At 38.8% G+C, this 24,880-nt stretch overlaps 1 protein-coding gene across 9 annotated transcripts in view; it reads left to right on the forward strand.

Moving 5' to 3' along the window:
- Nucleotides 1-24,880, forward strand: part of FAM172A (family with sequence similarity 172 member A) — a 256,784-nt gene that overhangs the window by 194,361 nt on the left and 37,543 nt on the right. For 4 of the 9 annotated variants that reach the window (XM_048932065.1, XM_048932064.1, XM_048932067.1 and 1 more), the window contains 2 exons: nucleotides 1,267-1,351; nucleotides 6,933-7,108. In XM_048932065.1, the coding sequence (XP_048788022.1) occupies nucleotides 1,267-1,351; nucleotides 6,933-7,081 (234 nt within the window). In that variant the 3' untranslated portion in view covers nucleotides 7,082-7,108. Of the gene's footprint in view, nucleotides 1-1,266; nucleotides 1,352-6,932; nucleotides 8,360-24,880 lie in introns of those variants that run through there. The other 5 variants (XM_048932063.1, XM_048932068.1, XM_048932070.1 and 2 more) reach the window with 4 other exon arrangements.

Here is a 24,880-nt window from a genome sequence, read left to right on the forward strand (position 1 = left end):
CTTACAAAAATCTGCCGTGCTTTGTGAACTTCACTTTCTAATCTCATACAGCAACCCTTCCTTTATGTTGTTCCTGCTCTCCCTGGTCCCAGAACAGTAGGGTTGCCTTGACAAATCTATTCAAAAGCTATTCCTCGGCCTTTATTGGTGGGGACTGAAGCCTTTGAAATCCTCTCCTCACTGCAACACAGCTGACATCTTCTTCCAGACAGAATGAATTAAGGAAATACAATAAGACACTTGATCTACCAGTCAAGGATCTTTCCACAGTGAGGACAGACTCCATGGTGCACAACTAGGGCAGCAAGCATCTACAAATACACAATACATGCTTGTTTACTGGAATAGCCATCATCCATTTTTACAGTCATGATTGATAGGATGATTTTTTAGAAATCTGTCTGAAAATTCATTGGGTCTTTCCCAGAAAAATGTTTTTTTTTTTTCTTTGATGAAATTAATCACTTTCTGAGGAAGGCAAAACTCAGATTTGTAATAAGGGAAGCCATGTAGATCTTCTATTTCATCTGGCAATCCTATTAAAAATGTAGTTATTTTATAATTAAATCTTCAGTTTAATATATTGGTCGTAGTTTCAGCGTACGACTCTTCTGAAGAGATACCATTTGGAACAAAACATTTAAAAACTTACTTGTAAATTCATCCTACTTATGGATTCAGAGGTAGAAGTAACTGATAATGCTTCATCAACCTAGTTCCCCAAAGATCAGTATTTACATTTTTAAATGTTCATGCCAATTCATCTCAGTTATATTTTCAATCATTTGTACTGCTGTCTCAATGGCTTCCACTCAGTTGTAATTTTTTGTGTTGTAATCTCACAGCCTTCTCAGTACAACACACTCCATCAGAACTCCCTTAGAATTCTGACTTCTTGTTACTTCACCTCAATGTTTATATAAGTGCCTGTGCAACGGTTACAGAGGGGAATGGCTTAAAATGTGCAGTGTCTAGTTCGTGCTCCCGTGGTCCAAGGACCTGCTGAAGTCCACTGGCACTCAAAGTAGTACTTAAAGACAGCACACTACAAATCTGCTGAGTTCTTCCTCATTTTACATAGTAAGGATGATATCAGAATATTTAGATATCACTTGGTTATTATAGCTTGGACATTACCAAGCTAGTGTAGTTTACCTTCCAGTCCCTGTTGAGATTGCTCTATATATTTTGATGTGACCATTACACAGCCTGTGTTTATTCTTACTCTGAGTTTTTGGCTTACCAATTGCACATCTTCTGATGCAGAACTGTTGTAACTGGGTGTCCAGCTCTGAGCCACTGGACACGTCCGTGGAGTCCATGCTGCCCGACTGCCCCCGAGTCTCTGCAGGTATGTTGCTGTGTGTGCAGCCAGTGGGTATACCTATTTGTGCAAGCCAAGTGCCTGGTTATGTAAAAATACGTTTGGTTCTGAGTGTATTTTAACAGTTTTACGGCAAGATATGGTTGAAAGCATATGGCTGGCTGAATATGGCTCTTTTGTTACACACACTTTTTGTTTCTTGCATAGCAAGAAAGCTCTCCTGCCTGCTTATATTTTTCTAATCTTCTTTTCTCTTTGGGTTTAATTATTAATAACTTACAGATAGTAGCTTAAGAAAAACTACAATGATGATGAAAACTGGGAAATTTATCGTATGTCCTTGAATAAATACCTAGATTTATGTAGGCAGGAAGATTTAATGAAAGATACACCTAAGTGAAATAAGACTCTTTTCTGAGTCCTGATAAACAGAAGTCTGGTGTATAAAGCAAATCATTTACAGTGTCCAAAAATCTTGACATGGGATTTCTGTTGTTTTGGAAGCATACAGATATGCTCTCCTATTAGTGAATCATAAATCATAAGGAGCATGTAAAATGATATGCAGAGTTTTGTTGATGTGTAATAATTCCATAAAGTAGATATAATTGTCAGTGTAGCAGGAAAATCTCAAATCTCTATAGGAAAGTAATCTAAAATACATAAAGCTGTTACTGAACATGTTTTATTTGATTGTTCATGTTTGATTGTCAGATTTCCTAAAAGCCATAGGTAGTATATTTCTGTAGAATATAAAATCAGGTTCAAAGGAACACTATGACCATGCCTTTACAATATTAATTTAATAGCTGGAGCACTGTTTGATCTTGCACTGTGAGACTCAGTTCTTCATTTGTTAAGTTAGGGATTTGTATCTGTCTAGATATATGAGGTTGTTAAAGAGACCTCACATTGCAGATGAAATTTAGTTTACTGGAGGTTATTTTTGAGGCTCAAAAAATTTAGCAGTACTCTATTTGAGAGCTCAAAACAACTAGAGACCAGTAATCATGTCTGTACTGTGGGTTGGGATCTAATTCTGCAGATCATCAGCTCAGTACAGACCCAGTGCAATAGCATTGACATTGCTCTTTAGTGCTTAGGGAAATGAAATATTACTAAAAATTTCATAGATTCAACATTCATTTACCAACTTCTTCCTCCTTTAGGGAAAAATACGGCAATTTAAAAGAAAAATATTGTTCAGTAGTAGAATTCTTCCAAACAGAATTAACTTTCAGTCTTTGACTTGTGTGTCACTTTTGTGAAAGAGAGCACATTATGGAGGTCATTTTAGTCTGGTAAATAAGTGCTTGGATAGCAACCCATGAGTTTATAGTGCTCTTGCCAATACTGGAAACTGTCCATTTGAGCTTCTCTTCTCTTTCTTTGTATTCATGCCATGTAAATATATAAAGAGTGTTATATAGAAGAAATCCTAAATGTTATTTAAAAAACAGACTGTCACTTTGATAGAACTATGAATAAGTCTTAATTTTACATTTCTGTTGAGGAAAGATCATAGTGGGTATAACATTTATGCTCAACTCAATTAAGTCCTGGGTACACTGAAGTCTTTGGCAGAAGAATTAATTTGAATAGAGTAGGATTTCAGCAAATAAAAGTTGTAAAATAATAAACTGGCTATTTGTATTTTTTTCATGCATGTATACAATGCCAAGAGATTAAGATCACTGATATGATAAGAAATTTTGGACAGTGATTTAAATGGAAGCTGACTATTTCCAGCTTGGTTCTTCAGAATACCAGGACATTTTTAAACAGTGTAGCTTTATGTGACTGCAGCTGAATTATCACTTAACTCATATGTTTTTGTTTATTTTTCTTTCTATGCGTGGCCAACTGTAAGACATTAACAGACGAACAACTGAATAATTATTACAGTGTGTTTATTTGAACAATGACAAATGCCTGCATTAGGGCAGTCTGCAGTAAATTCAAGAATTGCTACTAGATATAGGAGCATTAGTGTTTAATGTGGTTTTCTGAGAATTGCAGTACTGAAATAGCCCACATTCAAATACTGGCAGGGTTGTCCTTGGTATTTAGGTGAATTAACAGAGCAATCACAGCACTGAGAGACTTTTTTTAATGAATTTTCTGCAGAAGGAAGATTAAGTTCTCTTTTCTGCTTGGGACCCACTTTTCATTTGCGTTTGTACTGAGAAGTAAGTTACTAGAGTAACTGTCTCTTGGGCAAATCTCATGAGAAAATTTTTCCATGAAAGATTTGCTATTCAAGCAGTCAGCATAGTGGGATATACAGGCAAACCCAAGTTACTTGTAAGCGGTGTCCAGCTGCTGTCCAGTATTACTAATGTTCTTATGTTGTTACTCTTACCTTTTCTTTCTGACAAGAACCAGGCGTTCTTCCTTATGTGAGAAGACTCCAGCAGTCTTCCTCGGTCATTTATAATTTGCTGGTTTGGGTTGGCAGACACCAGTCTCCTCAGCTCAAAACTGTCTCTGGTTTCCAGCTGTGGAGCACTGCATGAGGTCCTCAGCTGTTCCCCTCTCAACTCACTGGCTTGGCGGATCTCTCTGTCTCCCGCCTTCTGTCTCCTGACTTCTTTCACCCTATTCACATTCAGCCTCATTAAAATCCTTTTAGACTTTTGGTCTTTTTCCTTGGCCCTAATCAACCTTCCTAATGAAGTAAAACCAAAGACCTCTCTTCTTTCTTTCTCAGAGGAAATGAATCTATTTCTTATCTGTGTAAAGATGTAAATAAATGTAGGGTGGAGAGAGGGGAAGACTTTAAAAGCAGTCTGTGCATTGAGGACCGTCATATAAAATGCAGTGGCAGTATGAGTCATACAGTTTGTAGGTGAAATTGGAACAGAAATCATAGTGACTTGCGGCTTGGTGTTACTGGTAACTGTAGTTGTAGCTCCCTTAAGGTCTCTGAAACTGTGTATCATTTCCCCTATTTCTAGTGAAAGACCCTTTCACAAGTTCCCAAAGTTCACAAGCCCTTTGGGAAGCACCCTATTGGAGTAGGTGCTGGACAGGGATTGAGGATGGGAGAAAGTAGGTCCACAGGTCTGTGACCATCTCTGTTGTATCCTGAACATTAGCTCAGGGAAAGTATCGTGGTAAATTTTGTCAGGTAAGCATGGCTTTTGTTTTCCTGAATATACATGTAATTTTGGGATGTGTCATGAGAGATCCCTGTCTTTGCATAAGATACTTCCCTTAGCTCATGTGTTGCTAACACTGAGAGCTCTTTGTTCAGGAGAGAAAATTAAACTTTCCAGTATTTTGCCAAGTAGATATGCACCAACACTCATTTACATAATCAAATAAAAATAAGTTATTGTAACATCAGTAAAATGAATTACTTAAACCCTTTTAAATCCTTTCTAGTTGATCCTGAAGATTACAGTTATTCTTTTAACAGTTGCAGCCAGTGTAGTTAAAACATTGTAAAGTAAGGAAACTATAGCATCAAAAGACAAACAAGATAACGCAATGAAATGAAATGTTGACAGTAATCAAGGAAAGCTCTTTTCACAGATGAGACAATATAATAAGGAAAATAGTGCAAGAATGAATCCATGTAGCTGAATAAATTGCATTCTGGCTGGCTGCAGGAAAATAAACTCTTCAGTGTGGGAGAGATGTGAGACTTTTGCTAGTGCTGCTGGTGACCAGTGTTAAACTGTCAACTTTGGAATAGTATTTTGAGGAAGGGGTAATAGATACTGGTACCAAACATCAGGCTAACATACATGATTCTGTATGTCATGTAAAACATTTTGTTTCATTTAGGCAAACCAAGCGCAACCTCTTCTACTCTGAATTCAGAAAATGTCATTAATATTATTTCATGCAGGGTGCTGCAGGTGTTAAACTTTTTTATACATAAATAAGTAGAAGGAAAAAAATGGTTTTATAGAATCACAGAATGGCTGAGGTTGTAAGAAACCTCTGGAGGTCATCTGGTCCAACCACCTTCTCAAGAAGAGTGGCCAAGTTGGCCCTTGTTCCCCAGGAGTATGTCCTGCCTTCTTAACATCCATTATATGTCAGTAAAGAAACCATACTCATAGTGATTCATGTACAGATAAATTGTGGGTTTTTTATTAATATACTTGCCCTACTTGTGTTACTACAGTAGGAACTTAGTTACAGCAGATTAAGCTGCTGTTTCAAACTTCTGATTTCTGATGTCTAAACTCACCTGTCCCACTGAGCTTGGTGTTTTCTCAAGTTCTTTCACCTGTGCCCCTCTGGTTCCATGATATTGCTGATGTGGAGGTGTGGAGAAAGAGGCCCCGTAGTTGCTCCCATGAAGGAGCAGCACTGCCATCCACTGAGCTTCTCAGCGTAGCCACAGCCGAAAACATTCCTGTATGCGTTAATCACACACTATGTACTTTGGCAGGGGGGAAAGTTGGAGATTTTTCTGTATGCACATAGGAGACTTGCAGTTCAAAACAAATGAAAGATGAGATTCAACAGAGCTCACTGAAAAACAGGAAAAAGCTTGTTACCTGCTGTTTTTTAAGTCGTTGGCATAGCTTGATTTAATATCCAGACAAGAATATGCTACTAAACAGTCCCCTGGAGACCACTGCTTTGTGCTAAGTAATGGAATAGCATCAGTAATCCTTCCATGGGGCTACAGTAAATTTGAGTAAAGTTATTTTGGACTGTTAGATCTGCTTAAAAGCACTGATCCAGGAAACTGACAGCGTGGCTTGCACAGCAAGCCTTCCTTTGGAAGGGCAGGTCTGTATCTGAGCCCCTGCATGCCTTTCCACCAGTTTGTGAGGTAGTACTCTTGTGGCAAAGCTTGTGTTGGTACTGGTGAAACCAAGAATTATCCATTTGACTGCAGAGGTGCTAGTTTTATTGGCTTTATCTGACAACTGGCTTTTTCCACACTGTTGCAGAAGTTCAGAATTTATGCAGACAGGCCTCCTTAAGGTGCGTACTGAGCAGATCCTGGGCTTCAAGCAGAAAGACCTCCAGCATGGTCAGATGGGCTCTGCTGAGCAGCAGTGTCTGTGCTTTGAGTTAATTACGTGAGAGAGGTCTGTGACAAGCACAGAGAAGGACCAATTTACTTGTCTCTGCTTTTTACTCTCAGATTTACTTAAACCCCGTAAACTGTTCATAGCAGACAAGGCAGAAGCGGCCATAAACTGTATTAGGCACTGAGGCAATACCTGGCTCATCCCCTTAGTGCTTTTTAGTCCATTTTACCAATGCTGCTGATTTTTCACTCTTCAATCAATTTTCTGAAGATTGATCTGGAGTATTTTCTGACACTCCTATTTTGTGACCAGAGATTGGTGTCCAATAGCTTTACAAATTCAAGAAGGAAGTACAAAAGCACACACATTTTAAAATAAGACAGATTAGGCATTTTATCCATTTTGCTAAAAATGTTATTTTTGCATTCAGTAGTCATTCATGGAGATTAAGATTACAGTAATCAGTGTTTACTGTAAACCTCTTTGCGTTTTATGTCTTCATGTAGTTCTGTCAATAAAAGCTTTTCACTTAAAAGATTAAACACCCCAGTGTTCTGTCAGAGTGGCAGGCTCCTATATTTACTTACATGTCAATTTGTTTTAAGGTATTTGCATCCTCAATAGCGCAAGCTGCGAGTGCAGAGATCTTCGGGATGGAGGTTACTGTGTAGCCTGGTGTGAACATCCTTCCATGCTGGCATGGCTCGTTCTGCACATCCGTTTCTGCCCCTGTACGCTGTCTGCCAGGGATTGAAAGTTATTACTGATACTTTGAAGCATCAGCTGGTCTCAGCACTGGCTCTTGCAGTTGCTACACATGTGCACTAAGCCTGACTTCAACTAATGTCTTCTTAGTGCAGGAGTAAGTAGCTTTTTGCCTGCTCCTGATTCTTCAAAAGAGCTCTGCTCTTAGTCTCCTGCTCAGCTTCAGGTGTTACAGGCAGCTTTTTGTTTCATGTATAATACCTAGCTGGATGTGAGCTTGCATGTTGTGTTTTGAGTCCCTTAGTTTCACAATGCTTTGGAAAGGACAAAAATCTATAAAGACCTGTTGAGTGGTATTTCAGATTCATTTCCAGAAAGCCAGAGCCTCAAAAGTAAATATGAAAATACGAATTTTAAAGTGTTGACTTGAACCACTTGATGTTGCAGCAGTGAGAGAATTCAGTTTTGTAATAATTTCAAATTTGTCATTAATTTTTGTATTTGATTTGTATATCCCCAATGTTGCTATTTTGTAGCACAAATTGCTTATATTGACGTAACGTTCTACAAAATACTGTAATGTATTTGGATTAGTACTGACATCAGAAAAACTATTATTTCATCAAAAATTACTCCAGTACACAAGCATCTGTATCAGGGCATTTTTTAGAGTACAGTTAACTTGCTAGGGTGACATATGCTTGTTTCAGACTCCCCAAGGCTGTCTTAGATTGTCATCATAAAGTATTATGTGAATTACTACAGCTAGATATTTCCGACAGGATGTTTGACAATGATTTGACCTGCCGTAACTGTTACTTCTCATACTGCTTAATAGGATTTCTTCCATTCTTAGTACATGGAGTGTCTCACAGTCTGTTCCTCCTGTGTTACTGTGTTGGCCCATGACATCAGAGGCAGATGTTTGTGGTACGGCAGTAGAGGTCGAACTTTCCCGTCAATATTCCTTCACATTTTGTTACTGTGTGACAGATGTCAGCAGAGGGGCAGTCTGACCAAATGATGTCTGGCACAGAAGGGGAGCAAAGATTTGTCGCTTAATTCCTCAATGTGGAAAAAAAAAAAAAGCAGCAGCCATTGACATTCATTGACACTTTCTGAACATTTCTGGAGACTAAACAGGGGGACTCTGGGGTGGTGGGTGGTGTGTTTGAGCAGTGGCGACAACAGCAGTGGGTCACCTCTGCTGGTGCAGATTGTTATGAGCACAGCATGCAGGCTCTTCATCATTGATGAAAATGCACAACTCACAGTAGTGGCTATGTTGAAAAAAAAAAAAAGAAGTATTCTGCAGATGAGAATTTGCTCTATCAAACAGTGTTATTGTACTCTTTGTATCTGTTTATTTTTGTGAAAATAAATAGGAGGTCTTACTTCCAGAGCAACCTGTGTTTATCCAATTCTGTCTACATTTCTGGCCATTGTCTTACTCTGAAGTAAGATTGCGAATTCTTGAGTTGAGGATCTTGTTTTCTCTTACTTCTCCCTCATCAGTTGCAGATGCTAGCCAGAACAAATGATGCTTAGCCAGTCATTAGCATGGTTGCACTCCCAAAACACCTGAGCCTTGTCTTCTCACTAGCATTTACAGGCCTTATGGTAGTGCAGCAAATAATGAATACACTCACATTGTGAATAGGCAGATGCTGCTTTAATGCAGATTTCCACGTGACAGTTTAGACTGACATTTTAAAGAAGCTATGCTAAGTATAATTAAGTTGTTGCTAAATAAAAATATATAGTGCCAGAGCATTCAACACTAGTACTGTCCACTGAAGGGAAACAACTAAAGCAAGACATGCTGTATTTTCCAGACCCTTGAAAATCCCCAGATGTAAGAGATGATGCTGGAATTCAAATTGGCTTTTTCTTACAGATTATGTTAGAATACACCCTAGCAGAAGTAGATATTTTTCTAGCTTCTGCTGCTTTTTGTGATTTTAGCTAAAACTTCCTTTCATAGTGGCTTGTCAACCCCACTGCTAGCCACAATGCCTCCTGGCCTCACAATGCAAACAGGCACCCCTGTGTCGAACAGTACCCCTCAATCCTTACTGCAGCACTGGGGGTAAAGCGTCGTCTGCAGGGCGGACAAGAAGGCTGTTGTTCTCTCCCTGTCATCTATTCTGGAGTATCTGCAGGCTCCAGGCCAGCAAGAGTGAAACACCTCACATGGTTTTCTGTGAGTTTTGGGTAAGTACTTTGTGGGACTGATGTTGAATATTAGTTTTGGCTTACTAAATTGTTTCCATGGACTATTACTCATTTTAAGAAGTGTTTTCTGTGTTTCATTCTTGTTAGCTGAAGTAAAGCCAGAACATCTGTAGAGGTGGAATCTGGTACACCACTGCAATTGTAATTCTGACAAAGCTCAGAGCCTGTAAGGAGATATTCAGATCTTTGAGGGACATAGTCTGAAATTCAGTGGCAACATTTTTATTTGCATTGACCTGATATCCAAAAATTCATTTGCATTTCAGCCTGTGTTCTCTAAAAATCTAAATTTGCAGATTTGGCAGACTTTTTTCAAATGTTCTCATTCCATTGAAAATTTTTGATCTTTTTTTCGTAAATGGTTATAGTTTGAGCCAGGAAGGATGTTTCAGTAACTTTTTCTCCACTCATGTTTAGTTCTTTATATTTTAAGCAGATGTAGTTATGTAGCTATCCCTAGCATTTGGTTGAAGTGTTTCTTCCCAGAAGTAATTCAGCTTTGGCTGGAATTATTCAAGAGGTGGGAAATCCATTGCTTCCTTTTGTAATTTGTCAAAGTATTAGCAGAAGCAGTTCATTTCTGACTTGCCTTTGGTTTCAGGTTCCAGCCATTAGTTCTTGTTACATCTTTTTCTAAGTTATAGTGCTATCGACTACATTTGTTTTTTTTTTTACGTGTGAATTTGATACTGGAATCAAGTCAACATTCCAATTTATTCTGAGAAACAGAGCGCTTTGAGTTCTTTAAGTCTCACTGCAGCTAACTGGAGTTAATTTCTCCAGGTTTCAAGTGCTTTCGAACATTTTTCTGTGGCGTCTCTAGTCTTTCAACATCTTTTCTTTGAAATGGACTTGTCTGCATTTCTAAGGCAGAATAATGCAATATACAGACTTCAGAACTTCACTACTTACTTTTCTCCTGTTTCATCCACCAAGAGTCAGATTTGACCCTTTTAGCACCATAGTGTAGAGTCTGTTTTGGAGGAGCTTGTCCAGAATCTCTTAGTATGCTTTCTATAACTGCTGCCCTTGATACTAAGTGTTATGAAATATTGCATGTTCCCTTAAAAAAGGAAATGAAGATTAACGCACAAAAGAAGAACTAAAAAGCCACGGTCTTTCTTGTTAATAATCATTCTGCCAATCTTCACATAAATTTTACCACAGGTGAATTTACATTTACTTCCTGTGTTGTTGAATAGCCTTAGGACACTCTGTCAAGAACACCTCAATTCAGTACGGATTTCTTCATGACAGCTATGTTTGCAGATTACTTAGTCTGCAGGTTCCTAGAAATACTGAGTAATATTGATTTTTAACATGTTTTCACAAGTAAACAAGAATTCTATAGTTGTGCAGTTTGTCTCCTCATGACTTTATGAAGTATTGATCAGTTTTCAAGCTTTAAGGTAATTAAGCTACTCCGAATTTAGTGATAATAGTAGACTGCTTAAAAGAAGTATTGAGAAATATATCTTCCTAATAAAAGGAAGACTTTTGTTGTCTCCTTTGAAAAACAAGCAGGAGTAACTCGAGTGAGATGCAAGGTGCCTGGAAACAAACAGTTAAAGCATATTTGATACAGTATAAGGACACCATATAAAGTCTTTTTTCCAGAGTTTTAAGGAGAAACTTAAGCAGGAGAGATAGTTGCAGGAAAGAAAGGGAAAGCAAAGCACATCCCAAACACATGTGGGAAACTTGGTATAATTTGTTCAACTGCTCAGAGTATTCTGGAGGAATAAGCCAAATTTATTTCAAATGCTTGAAATAAAATTAATATATTCCTTTTATATATAAGTCCTTATCCACTAAACGTGATACACCTTCAAGAGTGAAACTGAATTTATTTGTTAGAGACTTATGTGCTAGTATGTTGTACTGTCTGTAATCAGTTCTTCTATCTTGATCCTTCATTAGTAGTTTCGAGTACCACAGAGTTGTAGACCCAAAAGGGATTTTTAACATGGATCAGCTTCATTTCTGAGCCCAAAGAAAATTAAATATTTTTACACTGTTTCCTGGCAGATGCCCACATAGTTCTTTCTTTCGTGTTGCATGGTACCGTATCCTCCTTGGGCAGTTTCTTTCGAACTTCCAGATTTAGTTATTTTGTCTTTCTTTGTTGCATGCATGTAAGTTCAGGAACAGCTGGGTAAGCAACAGTTAGCCCCCAAAATACATCAGCCAGTTGGATAGAGTAGTAAGCACTGAAAATGATTAGAAGTCTACAGCAGATGGCTTGCAATGAAAATTTGAGTGAAATGGAATTGTCTTCCTTAAAGAGGCTGGATTTGCTGAAGAAAAGCAACAGAGGAAGAGAGACATGTAAAATGTTGCAATGAAAAAAAAGGTGAGAATAGATGATTCTTCTATGTCTATGGAATTTATGGAACCATATTTCCATTTTCATTATTTCTTCTTCAGATTTACAGGTACTCCAGGCTAACTGTGCTGATAGGATAGTCTTTTCTGAAGGCTGGATTGAGATTTCTCCCATATTCTTTGATTTCTCTGATACTTTTATTTAAAATGAACTTCAGTAGCCAGTTTTATGGCTCTTGAATACAAACTCTGCAAGTCTGCCAATTTAGAAATACTCATCCCAGAGAAGATATTGATGAGTTGAAATAGAATGAACATCATCAAACACCTTGCCTTTTTCTTTCCAAATAGAGAACAGAAACATGTATTGAACAACTTCATACTTTCTTCTGCACAGTTATTTACAGTTTCACAATCTCTATCTGAAATTCGACATGTTTGATATGGATTGCATTTGCTGCTTGTATATAAAAAAAAAAAAAAAAAGTTCCTCATTGTGCTAAGCTTGCCAGGCATAGATTGTTTTTGCTTTAATAATTTTAGCTTTCCTTATCATCTTTTTATACCGATAACAAGCTATTACCACCTTTTTCTATACCTAACAATTGATTTTGCTTTTCCACTGAACAAGAAGGGCTGAGGCTCTCCATATTTTCTTTTGTTTTGTTCTTGCCATGTAGCAATTTTTTTAAGATATTGCTCTTTCTTTCATGTTGAAATATCTCGGCTTGAATACATTTGCTAGTGCTTTCCCTGCCTTGAAGAGAATAGCCATGCAAACCACCAAGCTTGCGTGTTGCTGGCTGAGACTTCTCTGTTCAGTCAGACTGAATGTAATCAGGTCAGGTTCACTGGCCCCAGGCAACCATCCACTTCCAGCCCAGTGATTTCATTCATATTTATCCATCACAACACTGTCCAAAGTGGTAAATTCATGGAAAGCATTATACCTTTTTTATGTTAGAAAGTTACTGCTGGTCATTTTTAGGAACTCTTCATTAATTTTGTTGCAGAGCTGCCAGAAGAGGCCAACAGTATTCACTTTCCAATCTGAGGGCATGGAGACTTTTCATGCACTGCAGACCCATGCTTAAGGAGCAGTTTAAATTCTGTTCTCTGGTTTGCTAAGGTCACAAGCCTCCCTGCCAGCACCTCTTGCTGCACATTTTTTGACATGCTGGCATGAGTCCACTGAAGATCTACAATCATATTTATTGCTGTCTTTGGAATAAGAAACAGTGTTTTTAGAATATAGCACTATATCCTCACTGCTTTTATTCAATCAAATAATGCTAAATAGGTAATAAACAGACATTTTATTATTTCAGGCATACAAATTATCTTAACAGCTGTCAGTAATGCCTATTATATCAAATCCATGCTCATTGCTGTGATTGGACAACATGCAAGAATCAGAGAAATTCCTAGCAGTGGCATAGAATTGATTTTAACATTCCTTTTCTTTTTCGATGTCACATAAATTTATTTGCAACACATGGAGGTTAAATTTGTATCACATTTGCCTTCTTAGCACCTTGCCCTCAAATTGCTAATTTAACAGTTTTCTGACTGCTCTGACTAGCTCTGAGCTGAGAAGATTAGTTTCCCAACCTGTGAAATAACCAAAAGATGAGAAACATGGAGCTTTGTGGTGCCATTTTTAGAGGTCCTTTTCACAGTATATTTGCACTTTAAACTTTGTCCTATCAAAGAATGTGCCTATATTTGTGAGGCCCAGTTTTCTGTGGAAGGACTTGTCATTTTCTGCCAGCAGCCGATCTATTCATGTTAATGTGCAGGAACAGTTAACTGACTTGTTTTAAATGCATTGTGATTATTACGTATTTATTAAAAGCAAAAGCAAACAACTGCTTTTAACTCATGTTCAGATGCTGATTGTTTATGCAAGTAGTTTTAAGTAGAAAGCTAATTTAAGTGGACATGCTACATTTTTAGATTATGACATGAGAACCCTACTCAGTGTGATAACTGTTTATACGTTATGAATGTTTATTTATTCCAGGAAATACTTTGTTTTGGCCAGCTGATTTTGCTTAATAATATTTGTTAAATTATGTTCCAAATTTTATATGAAAAAGTGAGTAGTTCTCACATTATTCCTTTTGTTTTAGGTAAGTGTAGAAGTCATACCTACACCATTTTAATAGAGAAACAGCCCATGCATTTAATAGAGTAAACTACGAAGATAGTGTTCATTATTGCTGCTGTGAGTACAGTAGTCAGTCTGAAGCAAATGTTCAACCAAGCACCAGTGCCCATCATTATCTCTAAGGATAAAAAAAGGCACGCATTTTTGTTTGTTTAATCTATGTGCAAATAAGACACTGCATTGTAAAAATACTTACTAGTTCATCTGAGATTTTTATGTTAATATAATTTGAAATTATATATTATAAGATACAATATATGTGTATATACCTTTTACTACATATAAATAACACTCATGTATTTGAAGTCTGAGGTCCAATTTTTTTACTGTTAGATACCTACATGAGGATCTTTTAGAGTCCCATGGAGAGCTTCCACGCCTGATGAGGGCACGCCACAGCTTTGCTAAACAGAATAGGTTATTTTTCTAACTGTAATTTCCCTCTTTGCCTCCAAGTGGTCAGTGCTTTTATGCTGGAGTTTAAATGATATTCTAAATCAATTGTTGAACTCAGAGGAGCTTCCCTGGCTTTTGAGTGCTCCTGCTGGGCAGGAGTCGGAGCAGCACTGTGCTGACAGAAAGTGCCAATGCTGGGATGGGAATGCTTTTCTAATACGACTGCGCATATGGAGTCTGTACAAAACTTGAGAACACTCACTCCCTAAGAGCTGATCTCACTTTGCCATACTGGGGTAAATGGCCTTTGAGGACTTGCGGTTACCATATTAAGTTAGAATATTTGTTATTTGGGAATTTGGGAACAGAAGTCTAGTCATCCTCTTATGTAACTTGGTTCATTTAGTGAAAGGTATTCCCTTTCCAGGATTTCCCCATAAAATCAAACACTTATAAGATAATGACTGAAGATTTCCTAAAGCAGTACATTGCTAGAGCCTTACAATAAGGCATGAAAGAGCTGCAAGGTACAAGTACTGCATTTCAGGAGTGCTCTGGACGTTTAGAATTTTGAGAGTTTCCCCCTATTCACTGCAGAACTCATGTGTTCTGTATACAAACTTAGCATAGCTTACGAATCTTGCAAATTCCTGTTCATTACTGGGACCTGATTTGTCTGCCATAAAAACCAGAAGTAACATTCCTGATTTTGGTGGCTATTGCATCAGTCTTTCTGCCTCTGGAGACTACTGTTTAAACCAAGGACTGAATGTGAAGTAATAGCAAGTGCCTAAGTGTACTTTTTTTCCTGCCAGCCAGTAGTCACAGGTTGCTATCTTCAAGCCAGAGCAGCAAGAGCATGGTGTGAGCAGGGAGATGGGTTGCAAATTCAGCAGTAAAAGGTATGCATGCATAAAAATGATCAGTGCCTATATCTCCCCGCATCCTTGTATCTCTGTACCAGGATAGTTCAGAGCTCAGAAGTCAGGATCTTCTGTCTTCATTAAAATGACATTTTTTATAAGTATTTCTTTAAAGATGTATTCACAGCTTGCAGTTTGCACTTGCAGACAAATAATGTTATCTTGGTAACACTGTTCCCAGCAATCGCAGGTGGATTGATTTGTCATCATGCAAAGCTTTTATCTACCATGTAAAAAATATTCCCCATATGAATGAGGAAATAGGAATTGATTTTGAATAGCTATTCTTTCCACACACAGGCTCTTTTGTTATACATTTTGTTAATTCTGGTATGATTTTTATGCACTACATCTTTTTTTCTAAACTTTTCTACTGATTTACTGCCTGACTTTGTTTGATGCTGCTACATGATTTACTGAAGCTTTACAAGTGATGTTTCAGTTGCCAGAGAGACTTTAAGCTGAATGCTGTCCCCAAATATGATACAATATTTTGTTAGCATTAATATGGATATTGATGCAAAATCAGTGCAAATAGACTCCACAACTAATGCCACACTCCCTCACTCAAGCTTACTGGCAGCAACACTAAGTTGTTTCTTTTATTTCAGTGCTGAATATGCAGTATGTATGTGGGGTTACACTTCACTTTATATCCTTATTTTGGAAATCATTATGTCAGTGCACACTGAAACTATTCTTATAGTTAAATCGCTTTCAGCTTTTTTGTCAGATTCCTCTTTGACTGACCCATGTTTTGGGGTTGACTTTGATTTGTGTAACAATTTCTTTTGCAAAACATTGCACCCACTTTTTGAATGTGCCAAACATCTTGAAGCTTGTCACAGCTGAAGGTTCATAACCTGCCACAGGCAATGCAACCCGCTGTCTAAAAGGGGAGAGTGCATGTCATGTGCACAGGACTGTTTGGCTGAAGGTCACAGTTGCACATATACAGATGGCTCTGGAAAAAGTGCCTGGCTCCAGTGCACTATTGGGCTGTAATTAGTGTAACTAACAACTAATATGAAGGAGCAGAACAGAGGTCACCACAAGACTTCAAAGGTCTTAACAGGTTAAGGTTGGAGGGCAGTCTATCCTCTGGCTTAATCTGTTGCCATATCTTCTGAGATTTGTTGAAATCTTCACTGACCTCTGACCTCGACGTGTTGCCCTCTCATAATTTACTGGTCACATGCCACTTTCTTTATTTCTGTCCATTTGGACACGCATGGGTCTTTGGGAATGGTGTCTCCCCTTTCTGTTCAGATACAAATGTGCACAGGTAAAGAGCTTTTTGATGTAGGATGGGGATTGTGAGTTAAGTCTTATGTTCTTGCTCCGCTAACTCCAGGCTTATTGGAAATGATTGTTTTGCTGCACTTTTGATTGGTAGATGACATTTGACATGTAGAGCAGGATCAGGCTTAAAATCTAGCTATTGAAATAAATTGGGTAACATGCAGTTGTTTTCAGAAGATGCTAAATGCCACACTTTCGTGAACTGATTTATTTACCAGCCAAGGATAATTCTGTTTATATTCTCAGTAAACACGATTGCTTGACTTTGTGACTCAATGAGAGCTTGTCTTGTGGGACAAATAAGTAGATAATCCATCACAGCGTTTTAGTATGGAGATGAAATAGCCATCAAGGAGACCACCACCATACTGCTCACCACCATGGCTAAGCATGGCGGCTGCAGGGAGGAGAGTGCTCTAGATCTATCGGTGAAGCAGCACACAGCAGACAACTTGCCTGGACCGAACTGAGCATGGGTTTAGTCTTCTTTTTAACTGATTAAAACACTTTAAGAGCCACCAAGAGGGAGAGAACAGCCCAACATTAAAGTTCACTAGGGGGAAAAAAAAAAAAAATCATTGAAGGATTTCACAAGCAACGACACTTGGATGGTATTTGGGAAATCTTTTTCTTTCAAGACTGTCTTGCGATTAACTATGGGAGCAGTACATCAAAGCTGCACTGACTTCAAAGCTCTGAACCACTTACAGCTTCCAGCTATTACTAAAACCTACTGCTTCACCTTGCCAGCAGCTCGTATCAGCTGCCTCTGCTAGTTGCACCCTTCTACTTCCTGCCTCCTGATTTTGGGGAAAGGAAAAAAAAACAGTTTGTAAATTAAATATAGCTGAAGCAATGTCAAATGTGGGGAAAAAGAAATAACAACAAATGGACCATCAAGATGCTAAAGATTTAGTACAGACTCAACAGTGATTTGCATATGCATTTTCTCCTTGGGCGAGCTCTAATGATGTCGTCTGTATGGAGGAAGTCTCCTGACTATGGTGTATCCCTCTATAGAAGTCCTTGAGTGAAAAGAGCAAGTGGTACAGACTAGTGTTTAGTTCCAGATGTTAGCTATCAGATAGGGGGTTCAGTATAGGAGTCCTGAGAGGTGGACAGAGTCAGCACTGGTGCTGACTTCATACCAGCAGAACTGCCTTGAGACCCCAGCAGACCTTCACATACTGATGAGACAGGTCTACAGTGTCCTCAGATTTTCACAGACATACATTCAAACGCATCCGTATGGTAAACCTGGAAGCAGTCTGCCAGCACTGGGCAACGATCACCATTTGTTGCTGCAAAATTATTGATTCTCCAGCATTGTCAGGGGGGACTGTAAAAGCAAAATTTGCATATTTGCCATTTTTGGAGTCCCTGAAAGAGCTCATTTGTAATAGTAGGGGACTGTATTACATCCTCTGAAATGATATGAGAAAGCTGAAGTGTACTAAGTCATAATGTATTGCAATATTAATATTATTCAACATTTAGAATTGTTACATTATTATTTTCTGATTGGGAGCTTTATGCCCAGGGCTTTCAAAATGGTACATTAATCTCTGAATAAAATTTTTCTTGCAAATGACACATTAATAGAAAGCGAGGAACAAGTGTGTTTTATATAACAGTTTATATGTTCAGTGCAGATCAATGACATGCTCTCTAGAGCTAAATACCATTAATCCATTTACAGCTGCTCACCAGAATGAAGAGAAATTACCAGAGAGCAGCAGATCCCTCCACCACCCTGCATAGCCTTGCATTTTGGAAAAGCCAGCCCCCGTGTCCTGTTGACACAGAGGCCCTTTGGCAGCTGTGAGCCTGGCTCTGGGATGGGGCACTCTGGTGACTTCACCCCAAGACCTTGGAGATGGCACTGCACGGCACGGGTCTCGTGCCTACCAAGGGCTGTGCCATGGCACGGCCTGCGTGGCCTTCCAGGAGCTGGGTGTGAGGGAGCTGGGGCTTGCTCTTACATCTGAAAGAGACACACGTGTGTTCTGTCTGGAGAGCGGGCCTCTGCTTTTAGCACGTGGAGGTGGGGGAGGCTTCCTGACAGGATGATGGTGCAATCAAAATGTCAGGTTATTTGAAACACATTGACACAATAGGTATGACTCCCTCTGTGAATTTGTGTATTGTTCTGCGTGATGGATCTTCTGAAAGAATGCATTTCGCTGTAACACACTGGAGAGTAGGAACAGCACAGTCATTTGAAGTTCATTGTAAGTATAGGAGGACACTGTTTCCTGTCCGTATGTTAAACTTGGTGTATTGATTTTTTTTTTTTTTTTTTTTTGCACAGCTTGCAGCATGGAAATGTGATCTACAGCTATGGCTAGGCAACCTAACCACATGTGAATTTGTTAAGTACTGCTGGATTAGCAGGAATCATCAGACTGTGCAAGTACAGAGGCTTGACTTCTGTAACTCTCTATTTATGACTTAATCAATTAAAATAACAAGTTTTGATTTTATTGGCTGTAAATGAATAGGCAGAAATCATCTACAGAGGCCGTTGTTTTACACCCTGCTTTTTTTCGTGGCACAAACACCCTTTAATTTTGCCACAGTACCTAAGCAGGCAAAGCTGCAGCTGGAGTTGGGGGACAGACATGTGAATATCAAACAAATGTATTTAGCTGCTGTCTTTCACTTCACTGCATAAAATTCAGAAAAGTGTAGTGCATTTCTTGCAGCTTTTAATCTAAATCTGCTGTCACTTTTCTTTCTGTATTCTTTGCCTGGTTAATCTTTTGTTCCCTTTATGTAAAAGATACTAAGATTACAGAAGCTGTAGTCTGCATTTAAATGCGGTTGTGATGCAGCCATGCAGAAAGCACTCTTCTGATGTGAGGCTGGTTTGCTCTTCTCCCTACATTATTATACTTCCTTAAACACCTCCATTATACCATTCGCCTTGTTTGATTTCAAAGAGTACAGCAGCTGCATCACATGGGTGAGTTGTAGCTCCACTGAGCAGGCTACCTGTGGCTTCTCAGAAATGCTAATGCATTATCTGCTGTGTTTGTGAAATTTTCTGTTTGCTGTTGGATTTGGGAAACCGCTCTGCAGCTCTAGAATGAAAACAGTGTAAAGTGCAGGACAAAGAAAGTGACCACAGGTATTTAGGGGTTTGAAATTATTGCCGTTCACCTTCTGAAAACTGTTTCCACCAAAAAGAAATAAACTTAAACCAAATGGTTATTTGAGGGCAAAGGAAAGCTGACGTTACTCCTGAAGAATCTCTTGAATGCAGTCTCTCTGAGTCATCTACAAAACCATGTGGACTAATGCCTGGCTTATCACTCAGAGTTTACTGGGAACTAATCTGTTCAAAATGTTTGGAATAAGCTAAAACCTGGCTTGCTCATCTAATGAAAAAGGTCAAAACAGAGAAGAAAGTGGCACTGGTTTGTGTTAGGTGACACTGTGCCCTGCTTGTCTAATTTGATTACACAGCCACTGAAGCCCCAGGCAAAGCTGATTTTAGCTATAATCAGCTTCTTAACCTTTTGAGAACTAACGTAAACACTACCTACCAGTGGTTAATTATGTTGCTCAGTTACACACAACAAGGTGCAAAGGTAAAAGTGTAGAACTACAGTAACACATGTTGTGACAAGATTACTGGAGGGGATTAAAGTTGTCTGTGTCTCATCTGTGCTTATTGATTTCTTTCTCAAAAATTAAAGACAGATTATGAGCAGGGAGCATCAGTACATCAGTTTTATGCAGCATTGCCCTGCTATGCCGCCGTATCTCCTTCAATTCCTCTTATGTATGAAAGCAGAGATCTAGTGTGTGTTGGCCTGGTATGGGCATGGATTTGTTAATTTTTAATGATTTTAGATTAACTTTGTTCTAATTCTTTATCAGTAATAGATCATAGACATTCCCTTCCTCTATCACAAACATCTTGCAGAAAGCTTTGGAAGTTCTCTTGGCAGATAGACCATGTCCATTTGAGACATCTGTCTCTACACGGAATAAACGGGATGAACTTTTATTTCATTTTGCATACACATACTATCCAGTAACATAAGAGCTGAGATTCAAAATCTGACTCACTGCAGAGCCTGTGTATCTCGGTTTCCCATGTTGTTTATTTCATGCAGTCCCTGTATTTTGCCAGGAAACTGGCATCTCCATAAAACTTCTAAATTTGTGGCGACTTGTAAGCCAACAGACTTCCAGTGAATTTTAAATTTTCCTGTGCTGATCCTTGGTTTTTATATAAGGAAATATTGATCTACTCATCTTCTTATAAAGTTGCTGCTCTTCCATACTTTTTCATGAGGTAGTAAACTGCGTCTTTATGACCTTTCCAGTCTACAGAAGTGGAATTAATTTGCTCTCTTTGTGTCCCACTGTTTTTTTGTTTGTGGGAGAGCTATATCTCTCCCACATGCTTCCCATCAGCCTCTTTTGTGATGTGCTGTGATAACAAATGGCTTAGGTGGGATGTAAATGCTAAGGAAACAGTCAAGCCTTCATTCAGGTATCAACTAAGTTAGACTAAGAAAGCCATATTAACTGGAGTTAGATAAACAGTAAGACTGAACAAAACAATTTTTCACAAGAACAACAATAAATAATAACACAGCACATGCACACATAAATCTCACTCACATGTGGTCCATTGCGGTCAGGTACAAGGTCAGAGTTGGTTTCCTTTTCTTACAGTCAGTAGCTAAATGTATGTTTGCTGTACACATACTTGTCTCTGGCAAGGTTACAGTGTGTTGAGATGAATTTGGGCAGACTGCTAGATTCTGAGTGTCAAGAGAAGCAGCAGATCCACTTAGCTGACTGCTGCAGTGCCAGCATGGTGGTGAGAGGACATTCATGATCTAGACAGGAGCAAGAAATAGCTCATCAGCTTCTGCATATGTTAGAGACTAATTCTTCATCTCAGGTTCCATCATTTTCTCTGGGAAAGGGCATATGCATAGAAAACAGAGGCTTAATGTCATTGCTTTGAATTTCTTGCAAATTCTAGAGTTTCAGCCTTTAACTGTAGAGTTCATTGTATGTTCCAATGACCTGTCAGGATCTACAAGTTATCGTGCATATCTGTTCAGTTTCTGTGCCCTGCATTTCCAGCAGGTAAAATATGAAGGCAGTTCTGCTGGCACAAAGGTGAGCTCATCTGCAGGATGCTGATAATGTTTTCTAAGGTTTTGTTTGGAATGCATTTTCCCTATATAGCTGCAATATAAATCTTTTTTCATCCTACTCTAACCGTCCCAAACTCTTTGATTGTATTTATAGTGAAAAGAAAAAAAAAAAGTTCTAGTACTTGTTGTGTATGTCACTATAGCACTAGTTGCATTTCCTGAAGGGGGAGAAACTTCGTAGCATAACAGGGTGTCATTATTCTGCAGCAATGGGATATTTTTCCTCCCTAAAAAGAAGTGGGATCAGATTCACTCTACTGGTCCAGCTGTGAGAGCTGCATGGAAAAGGCAACTGAGACAGGTCTGCAAAATGCATCAGTCTCCACATTCGGGAACAGCTGTCCTTGTCCTTCCTATTTCCTCAGCTTGTTCCAGCTAAGGAGACTTTATGCAAAGTCTCTGCCACATGAGTACCTGCTTTGTTCCAGAATTATTATCTGGGGACTGTTTTTGTTGGGCTAATTGTGTTGGCCAGTGAATGAGTGCATGGCAACAAATAGCAGTAAAGCAACAGAGATGGAGAAAATGGAGTCTTTTTCTGCCAGAAGGCAATTTTGGGGCCTTTGGCTTGGTAGACAACTTAGCTTCTGGAGCACATGGCAGTGACACCAGAGTTCGGCTGCATCTTAATGACTTAGGTAACTTTTTAGATTGCTCACAAAGAACACTAAAGGCTGGGTTCTGTTACTGGGTACTCACAGAAGCACAGACAGTGCTGCTGCTAGCAGCACTGCAGCACCAGCACTACTCATGCCTTGACATAAGCAGCAGCAGCAGCTCTTCAGTCCCTCTTTGAGGGACAGCCTTTCTTCCTGTCAAATGCCATGAGACATGAAAGTACTGCTGCTCCTGACTGTGTGTCACACAGTGCTGGGATCACAGCCACAGCAGATTTTGATCCAGATCTAGCAGAAGTGGAACCCTGAAGAAGAGGAGTGTGGCTTGTGAAGGGTGAATTTATCAGAGGCTTCAGAGCAGATCACAGTAGCAGAAGTTAGGCAATACTTCCCTTTCCCCCTAGAGAATAAATCGCTACCATTTTCATAGCTGACAGAGAATAAGTCAACAGTGACACGTTGCTGCAGAAAAGACAAACCTTTTGATGAAATATCTACATAAGCCAATGGCTTGCCAGACATCAACTGGGATACCACATCACTGATGAAGGAGGGGAAGAAGGTGGAGAACCTCCAAAAATAGCAGGAAAAATACTGGTAGAAGTCCAGAAAATGTGACTTTCTGGAAAAGATTGAGAGATCTGAGAAAGCTTAGCCTAAAAAAAGGATTGAAAGAAATAGCATGGTAGAAATCATCAAGTGTGTGAAAGCCTAATGTGAAGTAGAAAGGAACAGTCCGTTCTCAGTGTACTTGGTAAATAGTGCAAAAGCAATAAAATTGAATTGCAACAGGAAGAATTTGGATTAGGATTTAAGATAAACTTCCAAATTATATGGCTGGAGGATGCTGCCTCTGTTCTGGAGGTATCCAGGTCAGATAGATAGATACGTACCAGAGATCAGCATAGGTGCAGCTGATCTTGCTCTGAACCAGGGCTTGGTGCATGTGGTCTGGAGACATTTGTTTCATGCTTGTTTGTCAATGACTGCATAAATAGGCAGAAAAAAAGCACAGAGGTTCTCAAGTTCATCATTTTTTGAGTTGTTTTTATAGTTTTGGAACTTTCCTACTGGTTTTTTTTTTTTTTCAGAAGACGTACTGGAGACTGTGCAGTTCATTCAGGCAAAGCAGCTGAAGTAATGCAGTATATAAAGTGTTTTTTTTTTTTAATATATTTGCATAAGCAATCCTTGGGTGAAAGTTCTGAGTTTTGTTTTCTGAAGTGCACATTTTGGGTAATGTTATCTGTTGATTTTGACAGGATGCAGAGAACTGACAGTTATTATGTCCTCCCCAGTTTGACATCCAGGAGCAAAAGTAGGTCTGTTAGGAAGTGTTAACCAAGAGAACACTATCCCTTGTCATTGGTTTTGATGTCTGCAGTGTCCCCGCACAGGGTATAAAACAAATATGTCACATTGCTTAGGGAACAACTACATTCTAGGAATAACTAATAAGCTTTAGCAAAGCATTTATAAACACTCCATTTACAAATTCATTTAGTGCGTACATACAGTAGACAGATATCTGGATTGCTTTGTGAATGTGCTAGCTATATTTTTTAAAAAGCATTTATAGCCAATGTTATATGTAATACGTAAATAAACCCTTTGTACAGCACAGTAAAATCCATTTTATTCATGCTAATTCCAGAACATTTTCAGGCAAGTGAATTGCGGTGAATGAAATTAATAAGATAAGCTGATCAGTTTGCTTCTGATCTTACAGCTCGTACAGAATTCTTTGCTGAGAACACTAGTACCTCTAACAGCAATTGTGTGGGCTCTAGCCAGCTTCATTTCCAGTCTGCTTCCAGGAAAGAAAGGAGCACAAAAAATCTCTTGCATTTACAACTTTTTCTGAGGGCCAAGGAGTGGTTTGAAATAGTAATCTGGCTGAAAAAAGAATTATGGATCTGATCAAAACAGTACCCTAGGAACATCTTTTTTTTTCTTTTCCTTCCCAGAGGTCAGGTCCCAGAACTCGTGGGAGTTTGGACAGTGGGGATGCTTTAATAAATGTGTAGTGATAAAACTGCCAGATTGAAGGTTTCTGAAATGCTACTGTCCAAAATCACCAGCCATGCCTAAAACTAGTAATTCTTGACAGAACATACACTCTCAGTATGTGACTTTTAGCTGCAGGAGGCAGAGCATATGCTTCCGTGCCAAAAAGTGGTGCTTTTTAATTGTATTTGTGTCATAACCTCTTTTACTACAGTTTTAAGTTCTTTTCCTATTTCATTCTTCAAGGCTTGCCATAAAAACCCAACTGCAAAAAAAATTTGAAAGCCTGTAGTTTATTTAAGAACTTCTGAATCTATAATGGATTCTTTGCATTATAGGCTGGTACGATACTCAGTAAATGTAGTGACATTTTAATCACCTTTTTTTTAAGATTAAATAAGAGAAGGCATTGTGGCCCTGAAGGGTTTGTCTTTAGTTGCTTTGTTAATTCAAAATATAACTCCTCCTAATGAGCTTTGTATGATTTAATGAATCAATCCTGAAACTTTCGAGCACCCGGAGTTCCCATCACTTCTCAGTACCATTGGGACAGCAGCAGTTGGGTTACTTTTGAGTTCTGCTGTTTCACAGGGGCAGTGAAATAAAAGCAGACAGCTAGATGCACTTCGTTAATACTAAGGTAAAGAATCAGGTTGATTCAGGGGGTTAACCCCCTGACTGGAAGCA

The sequence above is a fragment of the Lagopus muta genome, chromosome Z (assembly GCF_023343835.1).
Source record: "Lagopus muta isolate bLagMut1 chromosome Z, bLagMut1 primary, whole genome shotgun sequence".
Taxonomy (NCBI): domain Eukaryota; kingdom Metazoa; phylum Chordata; class Aves; order Galliformes; family Phasianidae; genus Lagopus; species Lagopus muta.